The sequence below is a fragment of the Cebus imitator genome, unplaced genomic scaffold (assembly GCF_001604975.1).
Source record: "Cebus imitator isolate Cc_AM_T3 unplaced genomic scaffold, Cebus_imitator-1.0 Scaffold391, whole genome shotgun sequence".
Classification (NCBI taxonomy): domain Eukaryota; kingdom Metazoa; phylum Chordata; class Mammalia; order Primates; family Cebidae; genus Cebus; species Cebus imitator.
Window position 1 is genome coordinate 1,248,688 of NW_016107706.1, and position 22,522 is coordinate 1,271,209.

General features: G+C 40.6%; 1 protein-coding gene across 1 annotated transcript in view; it reads left to right on the forward strand.

Moving 5' to 3' along the window:
* The first annotated feature begins 7,080 nt into the window (after positions 1-7,080).
* SCN11A (sodium voltage-gated channel alpha subunit 11) overlaps positions 7,081-22,522 on the forward strand; it is an 88,177-nt gene continuing 72,735 nt past the window's right edge. Inside the window, exons 1-4 of the mRNA XM_037731329.1 lie at positions 7,081-7,578; positions 10,744-10,862; positions 12,130-12,231; positions 22,260-22,388. Coding sequence (XP_037587257.1) covers positions 7,312-7,578; positions 10,744-10,862; positions 12,130-12,231; positions 22,260-22,388 — 617 coding nt within the window. The 5' untranslated portion in view covers positions 7,081-7,311. The remainder of the gene's footprint in view (positions 7,579-10,743; positions 10,863-12,129; positions 12,232-22,259; positions 22,389-22,522) is intronic.

Below are 22,522 nucleotides of genomic sequence, written 5' to 3' on the forward strand. Positions count from 1 at the left end.
CTCGGGTTGGTAAGAGTGAGGTGCTGTTACACCCCACATCAGAAGAGGTGAGGGAAGGGAGGTGTGAGCCCTGTGAATGGGTCACCTCACAGGTGCGGTGTGGCCCATGGCCACCATCAGGGAAGAGCTGGGGAGAAATCCCTGCCCTCACTCTCCCACCGTTTTCTGAGTCACTTGCTGCATGCCTCTTACCAGCCAAACCCAACCATAAGCAGAGTGTGAGAGATCCCACGGGGGACTACGTGTGGATCAGCTTCGCCTCACTGAGCAGGGTGGGGAAGGGTGGAGAGTGAGCTGGAGGGCACAGTGAGGCTATGTGACTGTTATAACGACAAGGAAATTAGTGAATAAGAGCCAGGAGCTTGTGTGCAACCCTCAGTGCTTTCACACTCCGTTGCCCACTAGCCAGGCCACCTCCCTCTCTCCTCCCAGTGAAACGACTTCTGATTCCTCATCACCATGCCTCCCTTGGGGCTCCCACAGCACCCAGTGATTGCCCCTGGTGCAGCTGTACACATGTATGGTTTCATCCTCCATTTTTTCACCTGGTCCGCACAGATTGGAATAAGGCTGGAGTTTAACATCCCTTTGCATCCCCAGCGCCCAGTGCATGGATGAGTGAACCATGGGAGGTCAGGCCTCTATGCTTCTATAAAGCTTGCAGCTTTGGAAAGCGAGGCCCTAGTCCTCTCTCCTAGGTGTTTGCTTTCTGCCTATTCGGCGGGAGTGGGCCAGTCCTTGGAGGAGCAGTTGTAGAGTTCCCTGTGCCAGGCGGCCCAGGTCACCCTGCAAGACTGGCCCCTCGGCTCAGGTAGGTCTTGCAGGGCCTCCTCACTGCTCTTCCAGGCTCTGTCATTCCCCATGTCAAGTTGTAACGCGCGTGTGGCCGGCCTCTCAGTTTAAGAATCCTGCAAGTTGAGATGATGCTTGTTTCCTTCACGGCCCAAGGGGATTTGGAGCCTGTCATTGTGCCTGATATCTTGTTTCTCTATTTGGAATCAGAAAATGTTTTGATCCCCTGAAGGATTTCCACAATCCTTTTGCAATCCTATAAAAGCAACACAAGCACATAATTCAAATAGCTAAGAAGGAGAAAACGCTGAGGAGGATATAACATGAAAAGTAAAATGTCTCCACTTTCACCTCTATGCTCTAGTCCCACTTTTAACCATTTTAGTTTTAAATTCTGGTCCTTGTCTCTCTTTCTTTATTTAAACTTTTTCAAGTTTTATCTTATTTTTGTTCTTTGAACTACTATGCCCTGGGACTTAGCTTATACTGCTATTTCTTGATTTATCAAGTTTGAGTAGAAGTTTTTGAATTGTTCCTATGGGAGGTGAGGAATTTAGCTTATTGACTGTAATCCTTCTGTGCTCCACATGATTCTTCCAGTTTTTGTTATCTGTATTTAAAATTTAGTTTTGTACTTATCTGTGTAATTTTAAGGAATAAACTTATTATTATTATTATTTTTTCTTTTGAGACGGAGTCTTGCTCTGGAGTACAATGGCGAGGTCTCTGCTCACTGCAGCCTCCACCTCCTGGGTTCAAGCAATTCTCCTGCCTCAACCTCCCAAGTAACTAAGATTTTAGGCACACATCACCACACCCAGCTAATTTTTGTGTTTTTAGTGGAGACAGGGTTTTACTACGTTGGTCAGGTCTCGAACTCCTAACCTCATGATCTGCCCACCTCAGCCTCCCAAAGTGCTGGGATTACAGGTGTGAGCCACTGAGCCCGGCCAGAATAAACTTATTCTTGTATGGCTTGACCAACCTTTCATAGAGTGTCTTGATTCTCCAAGTATTTAAGGTGAGAAAATTGGTATCCTTAATCTTCTCTTCACTTTTTCTCTCCAACTCCAGCTTGCAGTAAAATTTTATAACCTTTATAGCATTTGTATTCTATTATATACTTATAATTAATTCTGCTTTATTTTTAGGATTGTGAGAATTAAAAACTAATAACCTGAATTATCTAATGATTTTGTAGCTGCTATTCTTCAAAACCAAGAACTGTACTATATTTGGACCCATAATAAAAGTAAAGAAATGGACGCTGATATTACTGACTATCTGCTGCACATTCTAAGTATCAAGGTCAAGTGAATTCTCTTATTTTTTCTATTATGTTAAAGGATGGTCCTTAACAAGGTTCCTGCCAATATGGCATGGTATCAGGGCTCAAATAATTTAATTGGCTTTACCTATAAACCATGACTTTTGAAGTACATCTTCAAATGCAAATTTTGATGGAATTTCTCATTGCCTTTCTTTTAACATGTGGAAAAATTATTTTCTTAAACATATTCTTTGTTACATAAAATTTTCTTTATATGCTAAAGATTTTTCCCAGGATTCTCTGACTTTTCTATTTAGCTGGAGCAATTGCTGCTGCTGCTGCTGCTGCTGCTGCTGCTGCTGCTGCTTCTTCTTCTTCTTCTTCTTCTTCTTCTTCTTCTTCTTCTTCTTCTTCTTCTTCTTCTTCTTTTTAAAATTAACCTTTAAGCTCTGGGATCCACGTGCAGAACGTGCAGGTCTGTTACATAGTTATACATGAGCCATGGTGGTTGAGCAGCTGCTTCTGAAGCCTACTGATGTGTGGTTGGCCTGAAACCTTTTATGGCACTCTTGGGTTAAGGACACAGTGTCTTGGATTCCATGCATCCTGCTTTTCTGGATTCTGTTTTTATTGTTTGGAAGCATATACTCAAATAATTATTTTGTAGAGTCATTCAGTATCTGAAGATCTTATCTTCAAATTTGTTAACAGGACTTGCAAAACAATTGCACTTAGCTAGTTTAATTCATTGATCAATTTCCTAGCAATGCAATCTATTTTCTGTACGGAAAATGTTCAGAATTAAGTATTTCTGTACAAATTTCACCACAAGGATTTGAGTCATTCCAAATTTTACCAATTATAGCTTGTGCCATCTTGATTTTCTATTAATTTATCAATTTTATCTATTTTGTGGATCCAGCCTTGATTTTCACTGTCTGATTTTCCTGGGTTTATTTTTAAAGAACATTTGATTCTTCTATTAATTGTTTTTTAGTTAATAAGGAAATTTTACTGCATACTGTGTGTGGTTTCATTTTCTCAGACTTATTTGAGTTGATAATTTTTATTCAGTTTTCCTTTACCTGGGTCAATTTTTGCAGTTTCCAATGCTACTTTTTTTTTTTTTTTTTTTTTTTTTTTTNTTTTTGAGACAGAGTCTCATTCTGTGACCCAAGCTCAAGTGCAGTGGCGTGATCTCAGCCCCCTGCAACTTCCACCTCCCGGGCTCAAGAGATTCTTGTGCTTCAGCCTCCTGAGTAGGTGAGATTACAAGCACACACCACCACACCCAGCTAATTTTTGCATTTTTAGTAGAGACGGGGTTTCACCATGTTGGCCAGGCTGGGCTCAAACTCCTCGTCTCAAGCAATCTGCCTGCCTTGGCTTCTCAAAGTGTTGAGTTTACGAGTGTGAGCCACTGTGCCTGGCCTCAATGTTCTTTTTTTTGATACAGAGTCTGGCTGGGTTGCCAAGGCTGGAGTGCAGTGGTGCGATCTTAGCTCACTGCTACCTCCCCCTCCTGGATTCCATTGATTCTCCTGCCTCAGCTGCCTGAGTAGCTGGGATTACAGGCGCACACCACCACACACAGCCAATTTTTGTATTTTTAGTAGAGACGGGGTTTCACCATGTTGGCCAGGCTGGTCTCGAACTCCTAACCTCAGGTAATCCACCCGCCTCAGCCTCCCAAAGTGCTGGGATTACAGGCGTGAGCCACCGTGCCCAGCCAATGTTACTTTTAAGATGTGGTTCTTCAGGTTTGTTTTTTTGTTTTTAATCATCTGTAACAAATTTTAATGTGTGCAGTTTCAGGGTTTGTTTTGTGTTTTTTATTTTTAGCAAGTTTCTCTTTCTTAAGAACCCAGGCAAAATATCTCCCAGATCAAAATGGCAGGGTGAATGTGTCCAGTTTCTTCTTTAATCGCCACATTAGAATGGCAGCACCACCCGCCACTGGGCTCCTTGCTGTAATCGAGCATAGGGTCCAGTTTTTGCCATCCGGGGTCTTTCACAGTGCTTCCATTTCACAGGACTGACTAGCACCCATATGCTGTTCACTGCAAAAGACTTATGCTCTGAATTAAATTTCTTTCTTGAGCTCTAGAGTCAAATGCAGCAGAGTCTTATTATATGCCCACTTAATTCATACAAATTCAATTATACATGTTCATGAGGAGGGGGCCATTCAAATAGTGTGGGCAATTCCATCATCCAGGCCTATGAGCTTGACACTGTGGGGTGGAATGTGATGAATCTACAGTCCTCCACTTAGTTTCAGTGGATACATGGCTCTCACAGTGTTATCCTTGCTTGCCCTAATCATAGCATACTTGAAGACTCTTACGTTGCCTTTATCATGGCCCTGAAACACAATCCAACTACTTTGTTTGGGGCTAACCTGAAGAAAGAGTGTCTAGTTCTGGCAGTGGAAGAAAAGCCAGTTGTATTGAACTCGTTTAAGTAATGAGTTGGGATGCCTCTTTAGTATGGTGCCTTCCTGAGGGAGTTTCAAGATAAATTTTTACTACATTTCTTTGCTTTCACGCTGTTTTCAGAGGCTGACATGCGTGCACTGTGATTCCCTGTATTCAGGTGCCCCTCAGTTCTCTCCACTTGCAGGTCCGCCAGGCAGCTTCAGTGCTGTGTGCTGTAAACCAAATGTATTCCCCGCAGTGCCTGCCTTTTCTTACACTCTGTCTCAGTGAGTGGCCACACTGTCCTCCCAGCTGCCCAAGCCGGGAATCTCCATGAGGACCATCCCTCAAGCCCCTCTCTTCCCATTAATCATGTGTCAAGGCTATTTACTGACTCTCAAATCCACCCATGTCGTTAGGTCATCCCCTGCAGTTTGAGTTCCTGGAACTGTTTCCCAGCCCACTTCTCTGATTGTAGCCTCGCCTTCATCCTCCTCTCTCAAGTCCTTTCAGTCCCCAACAGTCAGAGGGACTTTTTTTTTTAACTTGTATTTTAAGTTCAGGGATACACATGCAGGTTTGTTACATAGGTCAACTTGTGTCATGGGGTTTGTTGCACAGATTATTTCGTCATTCAGGTATTAAGCTTAGTACCCGTTACTCATTTTTCCTGATCCTTTCCATCTTCCCACCCTCCGCCTTCCCATAGGCCTCATAGGCCTCAATGTGTATTGTTCCCTTCTCTGTGTCCATGAGCTCCTATCATTTAGCTCCCACTTATAAGTGAGAACATGTGATATTTGGTTTTCTGTTCCTGAGTTAGTTTGCTAAAGATAAGGATCTTCCAGCTCTATCCATATCCCTATAATTCCTAATAGTTAAAAAAAAAAAAACAAATCTGATAGTGTTTCTTCTCTATAATAAGAATAATGATAGTAATGAAAACCCAAACCTTTAGCAATTCCCCGTTATCCTTAGGGTAAGTCCATGGTCTTTACCAAGGATTACAGGCGTGCACACTCTCTCCCTCTGCTGAGTAAAGCCCTATTGGCCATTCCACTCCACGAAATGTCCATTCCTGGCAAACAGAACCAGTTGCTGGACATCATGCTCTTTCTCTGCCAAGGGCTCCTGTGCACACTATTTGCTCTCCCTGCAACATCCTAATGGCCCTCTTTTTTCTTGTCCTAAGTCTTATATCTCCTTGAGGTCTTCATTTAGACATTAAAGCTTTGGACAACAACCCCTGCTTCCCTGATGAGACACCTATCCTATGATGAGACACCTGTCCTATGATGAGACACGTATCCTATGATGAGACACGTATCCTATGATGAGACACGCATCCTATGATGAGACACCTATCCTATGATGAGACATGTATCCTATGATGAGACACGTATCCTATGATGAGACACCTGTCCTATGATGAGACACCTGTCCTATGATGAGACACGTATCCTATGATGAGACACGTATCCTATGATGAGACACGCATCCTATGACGAGACAGATGTCCTATGACGAGACACGCATCCTATGATGAGACACGTATCCTATGATGAGGCACGTATCCTATGATGAGACACCTATCCTATGATGAGACAGGTATTCCTATGATGAGACAGGTATCCTATGATGAGGCACGTATCCTATGATGAGGCACATATCCTATGATGAGACATCTATCCTATGTTGAGACAGGTATCCTATGATGGGACAGGTATCCTATGATGAGACACGTATCCTATGATGAGACACGTATCCTATGATGAGACAGGTATCCTATAATTAGACAACTTATCCTATATGTAGACATAGCCCCACTACTTCTCCCTGTAGTAACATTTGTTCTATTTTAATTTCCTGTCTAGGTCTTTTCTACTACTCTAGGACAGTGTAGCTGCTGGAACAGGGACTGTGTTTCTTCACCGTTAGTGCCTAGCTCCATGCCAAGAACAGACACAGGGCACATAATTGTTGACTGAACAAACCAGGGATATGTTGGATTCCTTATTGTAATTCCCTGGAGTGGGTATAAGAGTCAGCCCTAGACTAGCATCCAGTAAATAAGAAAGCAAGAGGATGCCTGGCATGGGGAATAGAGGCATTCAGCCTGAACACTACTTGTTTTCAGTGTCCAGCTTAAACCCTGGAGCTGTAGAGAAAGTCCTCAAAGAACCTATTATCCTATGATAGAGTAACCCTATTAACAAACCCTTTCTGCTTTCTTAGGGTTGGAATTCTAGACATGAGAGAGCTGGCATGGATCGCAGTTCATGCCAGTGTTTACGGCTCTTTTGTTCCCGCCTCATCATGTTTTAAGAACTTTGCTGACCAGATGCAACAAAAGACCCATGTACTTATAGTTTTGCTTTTGCAACCAACACCTATGGCCCAGTCAATTCCTTATTCCTCCTCCTCTTGTTAGGGCCATGGCGGCCACTTGCATGCTACTTACAGGTCTCACTTCAGCAGCTGAGCCAGCTCAGCCTTATTGTCTTGCATAATGTCTGGGTCTCAGTTTTAGAAAGTGGGCTTCTTCTGCTCACTTGTTTCTGAACTCAACTTCCCACCTCTTGCCAGGTCCTCCAGGAATGATGCCCTGCTTTGGTTCTGTCTGTGCCAAAAATTCCTGCTCTACCCACGGTGGTGGTCGTCTCTTCTGATCGTCACAGCCTGTCGGCTCCCAAGCCTCCTGACCTCAGCTCAGCTCTTGTAGGTCCTTATGACACCATCCTCTAAGACTGGAATCCTAGGGCAGACTGTTTTATTCCTGCCTCCCGAGGACTCTCTGAGGATCTGTGGCTTGTCTCTGTCCTGAGGGTGAAGATGGATGACAGATGCTACCCAGTAATTTTCCCAGATGAGCGGAATTTCCGCCCCTTCACTTCTGACTCTCTGGCCGCAATTGAGAAGCGGATTGCCATCCAAAAGGAGAAAAAGAAGTCTAAGGACCAGACAGGAGAAGTGCCCCAGCCCCGGCCTCAGCTTGACCTGAAGGTCTCCAGGAAGTTGCCCAAGCTCTATGGCAACATTCCCCGTGATCTCATAGGAAAGCCCCTGGAAGACCTGGACCCATTCTACAGAAATCACAAGGTACTTCATGAGGAGGTGGGGGTGTTCTAACCATGCCGTTATAACTGGTGTTACGGGTTCTCCAAACACCACACCTGGGCCTTTAGCTGGCAGGCCGTGCCTCTTCATTGCTGTCATCCCCTGGCATTGCCTACATAGTCCTGAAAATTCTTTTCAGCCCTCATTTTTTATCTGAAAGGCATGTATTAGGGGAGAAGATGAGGATGAGGGACTGCAAAAGGGTAAAAGGAAAATGGAGAAAACACAAATGAAGTCTGGAGAGAGGACTGGACTAGTAGTCACAGAGGTCAGGTGCAGGCCGTTTCAAGTGATTGGCTTTATGACTCTGGGCAAGTCACTTTACAAACCTTCACTTTTAAAATCTGTAAAATAGAAGTGATGCCTGATGTTCCCACCTTAGAGTGTGGATATGCTGGGAAAGCACTTTATCACTGTAATGCATTATACTGATATAAAGCATTAATATCACGGTCCAGAAATGCTCATTATGGTAACAAGATTTTACCTTAAAAACTCTTGGATAATAGGCTTTCTAGGCTATTAAACGAGGCTGATTGGGTTCAAACCAACACTTGATACATAGTAGGAGCTCAATAAATGAAATCTAAGAGAAATGGCAACCAAGGGGGCACATGCAGATTGTATGTAAATTCTTTGCAAATATGTGAAAGACTTGCTATTTTATCTGCCTGGATGCAGTTCTTGCAGGGAAATTCTGATAAAGGTTTCTTGAAGGGGCTCCTGAGTGAGGAAATGTAAACTTTGAGCTCCCAGATGACTGTTCTAGAGCCTGAGGCTGTGAGCACAGTTGTCTGCATACTGTCCACCTTCAGGAAAGGCTCAGAAGATCTTGCCATCATCATCTCGCGGTGTGATCCAGCAGAGATTGGATATCCCACCTTGCCATACTGAGGTCAGAGCGGGAGGAGGCTGGGAACTTAGGGAAAGCCCTGGAAAATATGGGGTGCTGAGGACGTCTGGCTGGCATCCATAAGAAACTGACCTTTCAACGCAAGATTGCCTGATTTGCATGTCCTTCAGTTGGGATAGACTTAGGGTTGCCAGGCAAATGAGGACCACGTGTATAGAGGAAAGTAGGGTGTAAGTATGAAGGACAAGCAAGGGGGAAAGAAGTGAAGAAGCAAAAACATTCCAATATTTCTCCTTTTCCTGATGCCCCAGGATTCCAGGGCCTTCTTGGAGGTACAGTTGTTGGAGGTGACTCAACTGTAGAGGACTCCTGCCTCAGTGCTGGATAGGAGACCCATGAGTCAGGCAGCAGCTTGGTGTGCAGCTGACAATTCTCAGAGAACAGAACTATTCCAGCCTGGGTGGTAATTCTAGGACCACTGCTTCTTAGTCTGGGTCTTCCGTTTAAATCAGAAGACATGTTTATTTAGAGCCCCGCACAGCCCTGATCTCACATGACCAGTGCTCTCAGCTGTCATGTGAGGTATGTGTGATTGTCATTAGCACTCTATCTTACAGATGAGGAAACCAGAGCCTAGCTGGAAAAATGGCTTTAGCCAGGTCAAGCAGCCAGTGAGTGACAGAGCTAGGATGCAAACCCAAGGACGCTTTTTATCATCACAGGCTGCTTCTCTTTAGAAGCCCCATTTTAAAGAGCAACAGGGAAAAGAAGTAAAGAAGTATCAGCAAGCAGACAGGAGGAGCTAGTACCTATCATTTTAATCATTAAAACCCTGGCAAGTAGAGTTAACTACAGCATTAGTTAAAATATTTAAAGCAGTAAGAAGAGGCATCAATAAAATATCAAAATCAAAGGGCACAGAAGGAGTGCCATATTGTACCACTTATTAATCTGGGGTGACTCACCTCAAAGAGAGGTTTGTTTCTGCCCTAAAATTGTCTGTCTATTCAAAGCACAGGCACAGAATTTCCAAAGCAGGTCTTGGGCTCTTGCTTATATATTTTTTAAAAAACTCTGAGGCTCATTTCATTATTATGGGGGCAAAGAAAAATATCCTAGCACAGACTTTTCCCTGCAGCCAGATGACCATCAGACCAGTAAATCCCAGCAACTCATTAAAGGAAGGTTGATGGCTGGCAGTGGCTGAGGTTCTGGCACCTGTGCCAAGGCAGCAATCACAGTACTGACTTTGGGCCTGGGTGCAGAGGTCTGTCTCTCCTGCCTGAGAACATGTGGTATTACATGGCCAAGTAGTACTTTTTGCACATCTGAAGGACCTATGAGTTGAGGAGAAAGGAATGAGTGTTACTTTCTGAAGGCTTTTGTAACTGACAGCCATAGGGACGGATATGTGGACAGCTAGATTACAGCTGAATGGAAAGAGGGAGGTTTGGGGGTGGAAGTTAGAAGCCTGTTAGTGACAGGTTGTTGTCCAGGGTCAGCTTCATTCCCAATGCCCAGGGAGTCACACTAGGAGAAAATGGGCAGAGGGTCAGTGTTCTTCAGTGGGACTCCGTTGGGCACTTTGGGAGGCATAATGCACACTGGCAAGTGTGTCCTGTTCAGCATCCCCAGGCCTTCCCAATAAAGGCCAGTAGAACCCATAATCATTATAACAGACAACCCCAAACACCCACACACACTTCCAAATGCCTTCTGTGGGGGCAATGCACACCATCCCTGCTGGTTAGGAACCACAGGCAGATTTGCCCCTATGTCCACAGAGGTAGAGAAAGAGCAAGTCCAGAAAATTTGGTGACTTTTTTCTTGAAGATTATCAAGGTTAGAATTTACTGGTATTTCACTCAGCACTTCTTAGACCCCCGGCATAGCAAACATGGATCCTCTAGGTCACTTACTCTCCTATGATTCATTACAAAGTTTTCATTAGTAATCAAAATAATTTAAAGTAATCTGCGGAATCTAAATGTCCAAGGTCAATTTCTGTCTCTTAAGTTCTCTTCTAGTCCCTTTCCCCGTTGATGCATACCATGGAGTATAATATTAAGGGTTTTGTTTTCCCAGTTATTCCTCTATACTCCTAATATTGGTATTTTCAGGTCCCATGTTTTCCATCTCTGGTTCCTCTGGAGTGTCCCATTGGGTACATATTCCACAGCCCCACAGTTATATTATAATTTTCTCTAAATGAATTAATTATAAATATTGTTTTGTCACTGCATTTAATTCCTGCTGTATATGTGTGTGTTTTCTTGTTTTGTTTTGTTCCGCAGACGTTTATGGTGTTAAACAAAAAGAGAACAATCTACCGCTTCAGTGCCAAGCGTGCCTTGTTCATTTTTGGACCTTTCAATTCAATCAGAAGTTTAGCCATTAGAATCTCAGTCCATTCATATCCTTTCGTTGCACCTTTTACTAAATCCAGATCATTTGAAAAGTGCACGTGCCCCAGATAGTTCATGTTATTGAATGGAAGCAAATAGTGAATTCTTTCCACAAATACTGGCTGAGTGCCTACTGCTGCAGGCAGGAACTGTGCTGGATGTGAACAAGATGTCATCTCCTTCTCTGGGATCCTGTGGCCTCAGAAGGGGATGGATTGAAAGGCAGGCCATTTCTTCAGTGAGATTGGTAGTGTGAAAGTGGTAGCAGGGAGAGGCACTGCTGTGCTTTAGAGGCATCAAGGATAACTTCTTAGAGGAAGGCACATCTAAGCTGACACCTAAAGAGTTAAACTGGCAACCTGTGCACCATATTGGGTTGATAAATGTGTTGTGTTGGACTTACACAGTATATAAAGCTTTAAAAAACACTTTCTAACATGAATACTCCAGATTTCCAGCTTTTCTTGAAAGATGGAAACTGGCAAGGCTAGGTTTACATTTCTGTTAATACCTGGCAAAAATCGGGGGAGTAAGAAATTGCTGCCTCTTTGGAGGGGACATGTAAGCTCTGTCTCACCACCTCTGCACCCCTCTTGTGGCTGAACATTTTACCCATTTATATCCCTTGTCAGACTCTTAAAACGTAGGGTTTGCAATGTCAGTCTTAAAGCGTAAAGGCAGGTAGGAATGATTAAGCATTTCTGATGTATGCAAGGGTTGACGGAGACACTAGGAAGTTTTAGACAGGGGGATGAGAAAAAGATATGGATTGATAGATTTAGTTAAATATTGAGGAGAATGGCAATGAATAAGTATTTGGGTTTGGCTCCCTAGAAGCAGAGCCTGATATGGGGATTCTTATTTAAGTGATTTAACAGAGGAGTGCTTTCTGGAGAAGGAAAAAGGGAAGCAGAAGGGAAGAAAATGAAGAGCCAAGCAAGGATATAGTCTCAGCTGAGTTGGCTTCATAATGATCCCATGAGGAACTCTGGAGCACAAATTGCACCACAGAATTGTCCCACTTTGAAGCGAGGGCTTAAGGTAGTCAGACATGTGGAAGAAGGTGTGTAGCTCTCCAAGTGAGGTGGCTGCTATTCAGCAGGGTACAATTCCCCACAGGAGGGGACAGTTGTGAGTTGTTCTCAGCCAACACTCACAGTCAGAAGATAAATGCACCTGCAGAAAGGGGCACCAGTAGAGGCACTCCCAGTCTTACCCAATAGCTAATGACTCATGCCATCCTGCAATGTATCTGCCTTAATGGATGCTGGCCACATTGTTCAGCATGTTCATTATCAGCACCGTTATCATCAACTGTGTGTTCATGGCTAGCGGGCTTGGTAAAACCAGCAACAGCAACGATACTGACATTGCTGAGTAAGTATATTTCTTTCACTCACCTGTCCTAAGTTTTTAAACAAATATACCTAAGACAGCTAATGATTACATTGGAGAGAAAGAAAAAGTCACTAATAATTCTAACACCTATGGTGGCAGAGTCAGTTTTATTTTTGTCCTTTTTTGTTTACAATTTGTAATAAACAGCACACATACAATTTTATGTTCACATTTTAAGTGGTTTTCTTTGTGTTGTTTACATAAGTTTTATAGGAATCTATTTTGATGACTGTATACTATTTTATCTGGTGAATAAACCATAATGTACTTAATCACATCATTTTAGTAGATTATAACATTGTTATAAACATCTTTTTGCATAAAGCTATATTTATGTATTTGCTTATTCTTTGTTTTTGTTTGTAAAAAAATTTTTATACCAATTCACTATGCCAAGAGTAAAGCTATTCTTTTTAAAAATTTGTTTTAGTTTTTTTAATTTTTTGAGACAGGGTTTTGCTGTTGTTGCCTGGGCTGGAGTGCAATGGTGCTATCTCAGCTCACTGCAACCTCCACCTCCCGGGTTCAAGCAATTCTCCTGCCTCAGCCTCCTGAGGTGTGTAATTGCTGAGTCCTGTGATAATTATATATGTAACTTTTTGAGAAACTACTAAACTCTTTCAAATTGATGGCATCATTTCACATTCCTACCAGCAATATGTGAAAATTCCAAAGTCTGTATTAAACTTTTCATTCAATTTGCTTTGATTTTAATTTGCTCTTCTATTTCTAGCTTCTTAAGTTGGAAGCTTAAATAGTTGGTTTTAGGCACGGGCAGCTCCATGGCGCTTCCTGCCACGCCAGGCTTGCCTGGGCCGTTAAAAAAAAAAGTTGGTTTTAGATTTTTCTTCTTATACAGTTGCATAAAGCTACACATTTCTGTCCGAGAACTGCTTTAGCTGCATTCCACAGATGTCAATACTTTGTGTTTTTATTACCTTTCAGTTTAAAATATTCCCTACATTTTCACATGATTTCTTCTTTGTCCCATGTGTTATTTAGAAGTGTTTGTTTTTTTAAATATTTCCAAATATTTTATGCTTTTCTACTTGTTTTCTGGTTGTCTGATTATTATCTAATTTCAGATCAGTTATATGAAAAGAATATACCCTGTAAAATTTCAATCTTTTGAAATAAACAGAAACATGTTTTATAGTCTGTCTTGGGAAATGTTTCACATGCACTTGGAAAGAATGTGGATTCTGTCATTGTTTGGTGTGATACTCCTTAAAAGTTCAGTTAAGTTAAGGTGGTTGATAGTATCATTTAAATCTTTTATACCGTTACGGATTTTTACCTAGCACTTTTATGAATCACTGAAAGAGAGGCTTGAAATCTCTATGATTGTGGATTTATCTATTCTTTCTCTCTTTTTGTCAAATTTGGCTTGGTGTATTTTGAAGCACTATTAACAGGTACATACACACTTACGATGATTATTATTATCCTCTGAATATATTCATTCTTTTATTATTATGGAATGTCTTCGTTGCCTCTAATAATACTCTTTTTAATATTTGTTTTGTCTAATATTAATATAGCTACTCCAGCTTTCTTATGCTCTTCATTTGCACGGTGTATCTTTTTCCATCCTTTTACTCTCAGCCCTTTTGTGTCTTTGTATTTGTAGCATATCGCTTGTAAACAACATATAGTGGGTTTTTGCTTTTTATGCAGTCTATCAATTCCGTCTCTGCCTTTTGATGGACTAAAGTTCATTTACATTTAGTGTAGTTATGTAATTGGATTTGGTCTGCCGTTTTTCTTGTTTTTCTATTTATCTCATCTGTTTTTTGTTGTTGTTTTGTTGTTGTTCCTTTGCCACTCCATTATTTCTCCATTACTGCTTCACTTTATGTTAATCAGGTATATTTAATATTTCATTTTAATCCTCTACTGGCCTTTTAGCTTTACTTCTTTGCAATTTTTAGTAGTTTCTTCAGAGCTTGAAGTATGCATTTTCAACTGGCAAAACATACTTAGAGCTAATGTTAAAATGCTTCGGGTAAAACAGAAACCATGCCACGGTTGAGTCCCCTGTTTGCTTTTTGTCATATATTTATATTAATGTATGCAATAAACCCAACGATACCATTTATGATTTTTGCTTTAAATGGGCACATGCCTTATAAAGACTTTTTTTCCTATAGAACCAAGTTTTCGTTTGGTATTATTTCTCTTCAGCCTGAACAACTTCCTTTAATATTTCTTGTGCTTCAGTTCTGTTGGCAACACATTCTCAGTTTATATTGATCTGAAAATGTCTTTATTTCACACTCATTTTTGAGGTAGAGTTTCATTGTATATAGAATTCGTGCTTGGCAATTTGTTTTTCTAGCACTTTAAGTATGTCATTTTCATGTTTTCTGCCCTCTCTGTTGCTTGCTTCCAGGATTTTCTCCCTAAATTTCCAGCTGCTCTGCGAGCTCTGAACTCCACCCTCTGCCACCTTAAATCTTCAGAACTGTAGCCATTTGCCAGTGTTGGGGTGGGAGTGGGGAAGTTGGAAAACACTTTCGGACCCACACAATTAAACATTTTTGTAATTCTTGTGCATCACAGTTATATTCTTTTAAGAGGAATATCTGCCCCAGTATCTGCCTCCCTTTGTTCACCTTCCAGGGCCTTCAAATAATTGTCCTTATATGTATATATTTTCCAGTTTAATACTCGTTATCTGTGGTAGGAGTTGTCCAACCACTTCAGGTTTTCATCACAATTGAAGCAGGCATCCATTGTCTTTTAATTTTGCTTATGATTTTTTTTTCTTTTCCTGTATTACATTTAACAAACTTTCCTCTATGCCCATGGACTTTGATTTATAGTTAGAAACACTTTCTCTAGCCTTAAGTTATAAAAGGACTCTCTCATATTTTCTCATAGTACTTTAGTAGTTTCCTTTTTTAAAAATTTAAATCCTTGAATAATTTGGAATTCATTCAAGGGTAGGGTGTCATAAATAGATCTGACTTTGTATTTCCATCCCAGATGTCTATCCGTTTGTCTCAACACCATTTGTTAAATAGTCCATTTCTTATCCTCTGATGTGAAATGTTACTTAGGTATTCGGATCTATTTCTGGACTTTCTTCTCTCTTCCATTGGTCTGCATTTTTGTATGCCAGAACCATACTTTTTAATTATAAAAATTTTCTAATATTGTAATGTCTAGTAGTGCTAGAGATTCCTTTTGAGAATTTTTATGGCACTCATTGGTTTATTTTTTATGTAAATTTTATAATCAGCTTGGTGAGTTTTATTGACATGATGAAAGGATTTATAAATTAACCTAGAGGAAACTGACATCTGTATGAGGTTGGAACTCATTGAGAACATGACATATTTTTCATTTGTTGAAATCTTCTTTTGTGTTCCTCTGATTGCTTTAAAGTTTTCTTCATATAGATCTTCCACAATTCTTTGTTAAATTTGTTAGTGAATTTTATTGTTTTTTGTTGCCATTATAAATGCGGTCTTTTATTTCATTATACCTTGTAACTTCAGCATTTGTTTACTCTCTTGATGATTTGTATGGCTTCCCATCTTTTCCATGTTTTGAAATTTTTTAATATCATGGAAATGAGTCATACTGACAGAAAGAAAGATTTATCCAGTAAAGTGATTTATATCTGCAAATCTTTTGGGGAAGGATATAAGGAATTAGTGAAATGGGAAGGGATTCATTTATTAATAGCTTTTTCATTTTTTTAATTGGTAATCTTTAGTTTTAATATTTCTCTGTATATGTTGCTATATTCTTCTCATTTATCATTTTGTTAATATGTTTTCTCATTTCTGTGATATTGCCAGAGGCTTGCCTATTTCTGTTTTCTAAACTATGTCTTAAATTCTATTTTAAAAACTATTCTATAGTTTTTTCTAAAACTATGTCTTAAATTCTTTTTTTTTAAATTTATTTTATTGCATTTTAGGTTTTGGGGTACATGTGAAGAACATGCAAGATTGTTGCACAGGCACACACGTGGCAGTGTGATCTCCTGCCTTCCTCCCCATCACCCACATCTAGCACTTCTCCCCATGCTATCTCTCCCCAACTCCTCTCCCCCCACTGTCCCTCCCCTATTTCCCCCCAACAGACCCCAGTGTGTAGCGCTCCCCTCCCTGTGTCCACGTGTTCTCATTGTTCAACACCTGCCTATGACTGATAACATGCGGTGTTTGATTTTCTGCTCTTGTGTCAGTTTGCTGAGAATGATGGTTTCCAGGTTCATCCATGTCCCTACAAAGGACACGAACTCTATTTGTCTTAAATTAATATGTTTTTCTAAAACTAAATTTTAAATTATTTTTATGTCTTAAATTCTATTTTTATTTTATTTTTTATTTTTTGAGACAGAATCTTGCTTGCTTGCCCAGGCTGAGTGCAGTGGAGCAATCTCCACTGATTGCAACCTCCGCCTCCTGGATTCAGGTGATTCTTGTGTCTCAGCCTCCCAAGTAGCTGAGATTACAGGTGTGCACCATCACACCTGGCTAATTTTTATACTTTTAGTAAAGATGAGGTTTTGCTATGTTCCCAGGTCTTGAACGCCTGGACTCAAGTGTTCTGCCTGCCTCAGCCTCCCAAAGTGCTGAGATTACAGGTGTGAGCCACAACACCTGGCCTTAAATTCTATTTAAAAATATAATATTTTTCCTTCTACCTTCTTTAATTTTGTTCATTATACATTCAGTAGGACATAATGTTTTCTAAAATATGAATTTGAATGTTTAATTCATGCATTTTCCTTCTTGCTGTAAATAATAAAAAGATTTATAGGGATGATGCTTAGGGGTACAGCTTTGTCTCTGCCTTGTAGGTTTTAATACGTGACATTTCAAATTTTAATATTTTCTAAATGTCTTTTGTATTATTTTCCCTTCCTCCTTGGTTTAATTCCTTGCAGATTCTTCTTTAAGGATGCTTATGGTAATGTTTGTGGTATCTGACTTGGCAAATTGCCAGTATTATACTACCTCTCCCACATTAGTTACCCTTGTAGCTGTACATTTTCTTTCAGATCCTCTCGTAATTCAAAGAGACCCACTCAGGTTCAGGCAAATACAAGAAGCTTTTTGTGAATGGAATGGCTTATCTGATATTTTAAAAATGAGTGGAGCAATGACTTATCGTTTCTAAGGCTTGAGGGAATCACTCATGCTATAGGCATGACGGTGAAAGCTGGCTAGCAGCTGTTTATGCCTCTGGTGGGGAGTAGGACCAGGGACTCCCAGACCTTACAGGTACTTATTAGGGAATACGGCATCATCAGGAAAAGGGCTATGTGAGCAAGGCTGGATGCTCCGGGGCAGGAAGGACTGATGACCCTGGGGGGATTTCCTCCTGGAATTTGGATGATGCTCACTTTCATCATGTTTCTTTAGAGCATGTTTTTATTTTCAAATGTTTTCACAGATATTTAATGGAAATTTGGGAAGGCAGTCTTCAGTCACTTCCACCCTACTTTTTTCCTGGAAGTGTTGTCTAAAATCACATACATATCTATTTTCCTTTACTTAGTTCTAGTGGTTTCTGGGACACAGGTTGGAGGTCAGACTTTGAAAACTGCCCTTTCTTTGACTGCAAGGTCTGATTTGGTTTATTTGCCTGCAGAGAATTCTTCTCCGTCCTAGGTGGCATCTTTGTAGGGACCATCCCTCTCTGTTGCTAGGTGGAACCTGGAACCTGGTTAAGGCTGGCTGGTGGAGGGGCTGTGCCTTGAGGACACAGGTAGTCCTGGAAATAGATGCCATCTTGGTGGTGTCCCTGGGGAATGTGATCTCCCCTTTGGAGATCTGGCTGTTGTATGAGGTGCTGAGTTACTTACTGCAACTTCCCTGGAAGCCTTTGTGATCAGGGGGGCAGGACCTATGGAGGAGACAGATCAGGAGACTAAGTTGTCTCCACAGCAGTGGTTTGCCCTGCCTAGTCCTTGTGGTGAGATGCAAGGAGCCTTCTTTCTCTATTATGGGAAGCAGTGGCCCAACTGGAAGGCAATTTGCTCTGAAGCCATTTTCACTATTAAAATACTCATAAGTCAGGGAGGAAAACTCCTTTTTAGGCTGTAGGGAAACAGAGAGGCAGGAGGTAAGGATAGGGAAAGCTGCTGTTCTCTCCTGGCAGTTTTGGATAAACAGAGGATACATGAATTTGGGTGGGAGAAGGCTGTTAAAAATGTCTTCATACAAGGAGGCATGTAATTTCCTGCTGGCGGGCATGGCTCTGCTCCACACCAGATGTCATTTTGGTGTGCCTGTCCCATCATTGGTCAGGCTTCAGCTGGAAAAGAGAGAATGGTGGAGGGAAGAGGTGGGAGGCTAGAATGTCATGCAGAAATAGCAGCCAGGGTCTGCTGTCTCATTTGCTTGAGACCTGTATGAAGACTTGAAAAATCCCATGAATCTACTATTACAGATTTTTACCAAAGCACCTATGGCTTTATAATTTAAAATTGTTATTAAAGGAAGTTGCCCTTTTAAATTCTTCTCATGCCTCTTTATCTGAGGACATTTTTAACAGCCTCCTGCAACCCCACATTTATGCACATATATTTTAGGACAGACATTATTTAATCTGATATGCTCATTTGTCACACAAAAGGTGAGTAGCTCAGAAAAAAACCTGCAGCAAGGAGGAGCTCTTGCCTGTAGCAGCCTCAGGACCATTTCTGCTTCGAGTTTTTTCAAGTCCTCAAGGCCTTTATTCTTTAGCTTTCAAGGCTACTAGGATGGATAGTTTACCAGAAAAGGTCCACTTCTTCTACTCTGAACTGACAAGTTGTTTAACTGAATGGCTTGTTTCTGTCCCAAGTGAATGTGTGTGTGTATGTGTGTGTGTGTGTGCACGCATGTGTTAGTGCTTACAGACCCAGTATTTTTGCAGCTTGGGATTATAACAAAAGATATAAGATTTTTTTTTTGAGGCAGAAGATAAAAAAGGAAATAAATTAGAGAATTGTTTTAGTCAATTTTATGTTGTGATAACAATACCACAGACTGGATAATTTGTCAAGAATACAGATGTATTTATTACAGTTCTGGAGGCCGGGAAGTCCAAGATCAAAGGGTCTGCATCTGGTGAGCATCTTCTTGCTGTTTCATTCATCCCACGGCAGAAGGCAGAGGGCAGAAGGGCAAAAATGTGCACATGAGAGAGCAACGGCCAAGAGGCCTGGACTCACCTTTTGTCAGGAACACGCTCCTGAGTCATTGGCATTAATACACAAAGGCAGTACCTTCATGGCTTGATCACCTCCTAAGAGTCCCACCCCTTAATACCATAATAGTGCCAATTAAATGTCAGCATGACTTTTGGAGGGGACATTCCAACCATAGCAAAGATAGAGTGTGATGGAAGATTCAGGGAAGAAAAAGGAAGGAGCTAGATTTTATTAAAATTGTGATAACATTATAACATAAAAGATACCATCTTAACTATTTTAAGTCCAGTGGAATTAAGTACATTCACAGTGTTGCACAACATTGTCATTATTCATCTCCAGAACTCTTTTTATCTTGCAAAACTGAAACTCTGTATCAATGAAATGCCAACTCCCCATTTCAATCTTCTCCTCAGCCCCTGCCTCATATAAGTGGAATCACACAGTATTTGTCTTTTTATGACTGGATTGTTTCACCTTGCATAATAATTTCAACTTTTATACATGTTGTAGAATGTGACAACATTTTCTTCCTTTTTAAGGCTGATTAATATTCCATCACATGTATATACCACATTTTACTCTGAACTGACAGGTTGTTTGACCGAATTACTTACTTGTTTCAGTCCCGTGTGTGTGTGTGTGTGTGTGTGTGTGTGTGTGTGCAGACCCATTATTTTTGACAGCTTGGGAATATAGAAAAAGATATAAGCTTTTTTTTTTTTAGAAGATTGTCTACTTATCTGGCAAAGGGCATTTGGGTTGCTTCCACCTCTTGGCTATTGTGAACAGTGCTACTATGAACATGGGTAAGCAAATATGTCCTTGAGGTCCTGCTTTCAATTCTTTTGTACATATACTTAGATGTGGCTTTGCTGGATAGTATGACAGGTCTATTTTTAATCTGTGAAGAGTCTTCATAATGTTTTCCATAGGGATTGCACCATTTTACAATCCCATCAACAGTGCACAAGTGTGTCAATTTCTCCACATCTTCATCAACGCTTGTTATTTTATGTTTTTTTTAAAAAAATAGTAGCCATCCTAATGGGTGTGAGGTCAACTCTTTGTGGTTTTGATTTGCATTTCTCTAATGATTAGTGATGCTGAGCATCTTTTCATATGCTCATTGGCCATTTATATTCCATCTTTGGAGAAATATCTATTCAAATCATTTAGTCATTTTTAAATTAGGTCATCTAATCTTTTATTGTTGAATTGTAAGTGTTCTTTTTTATTTTATTATTTTATTTTATTTTACTATAAGTTCTGGGATACATCTGCAGAACATGCAGGTTTGTTACATAGGTATATGTGTGCCATGGTGGTTTGTTGTTGCATCAACCCATCATCTAGGTTTTAAGCCCCCCATGCATTAGGTATTTGGCCTAATACTCTCACTCCCCTTTCCCCCTACCCCCCAACAGGCCCCAGTGTGTGTGTTGTTCCCCTCCCCATGTCCATGTGTTCTTATTGTTCAACTCCCACTTATGAGTGAGAACATGCAGTGTTTGGTTTTCCGTTGTAGGAGTTATTTATATATTCTGTATATTAACTCCTTGTTAGATATATGACTTTCAAATTTTTCTTCTATGAATTTTATTTTTTTCAGATCTTACATTTAGGACTTTAATCTATATTGAAGTAATTTTTTATATGGTGTAAGTTAAGGTTCTAATTTCATTTTTTGCAAGTGGAGATTCAGTTTTCTCTATATCATTTGTTGAAAAGACTGCCCATTTTCCCAAAACTATTCCACGGTCTTGTCACCCTTGTGGAAAATAATTTGACCATATATGCAAAAGTTTACCTCTGGGCTCTCTATTCTATTCCTTTGGTGTATATGTGTCTTTATGTTAGTACCATCTTGATATGGTTTAGCTGTGTCCCCACACAAATCTCATCTTGAAATGTAGTTCCCATCGTCCCAACATCTGATGGGAGGGCCCTGGTGGGAGACAATTAAGTCGTGGGGATGGTTTCCCCCATGCTCTTCTCGCGATAGTGAGTAAGTTCTCAGGAAATCCGATGGTTTTATAAGGGGCTTCCCGCTTCGCTTTGCTTTCATTTTTCTCCTTCCTGTTGCCATGTGAAGAAGAATGTGTTTGCTTCCCCTTCCACCATAATGGCAGATTTTCTGAGGCCTCTCCAACCATGCTGAACTGTGAGTCAGTTAAACCTCTTTCCTTTATAAATTACCCAGTCTTGGGTATGTCTTTATTAGCAGTGTGAGAATGGACTAATACACACCTATTTTGATTACTGTAGCTTTGTAATAAATTTCAATATCAGGAAGTGTGAGACCTCCAAATTTTTTTTTTCAACATTGTTTTGGCTATTTGGGGTCCCTTGAAATTCCATATGAATTTTAGGATGAATTTTTATATTTTTGTAAAAAAAAGTCATTGGGAATTTGATAAGGATTGCACTGAATCTGTAGATCACCCTGGGTAGTGTGACACCTTAACAATATTAAGCCTTCCAATCCATGAACACAGGTATGAAAAAATTCAGCTATTTGCTTGTCAAATGCCAACTCTAGAATTGTGGTGACAAACTACAACCTCCAGTGCTTGGGCCTCTTGTTATCTGAAATTACTCTCGAGAATATGGCCATAAAGCTTAAAATGCACCTTCACAGTTTATCTCTAGGCTGGTTTCTCTGGAATTCTAAATACCAGGATTTGCTTAAGCAGCTTGCCATTTTGAACTCTGGTTTGCTGAAGACCAGGATATTAAATGTCACGTTTAAATGGAAAAAAATATGAAGGCCAGTAAGATAGAAGGGCTCTTTGCTGTTCACATTGTTTATCATGTTCCTTCCTGTTGTGAACGATTTGCTTTTTAGGTATGTCTTCACTGGGATTTATATTTTTGAAGCCTTGATTAAAATATTGGCAAGAGGTTTCATTCTGGATGAGTTTTCTTTCCTTCGAGATCCATGGAACTGGCTGGACTCCCTTGTCATTGGAACAGCGTAAGAAGTTAAAGATGTTTTTGAGGAGACTTGGGGTGGGAAAGAAGCCCCCTTGCTTCCATCAGTGCTCTGTGTGGATCCATGTGAGTGGCTGAGTGTGGCCTAGTAGTGCCTAGAGCTCTGAGTTCTGTGTT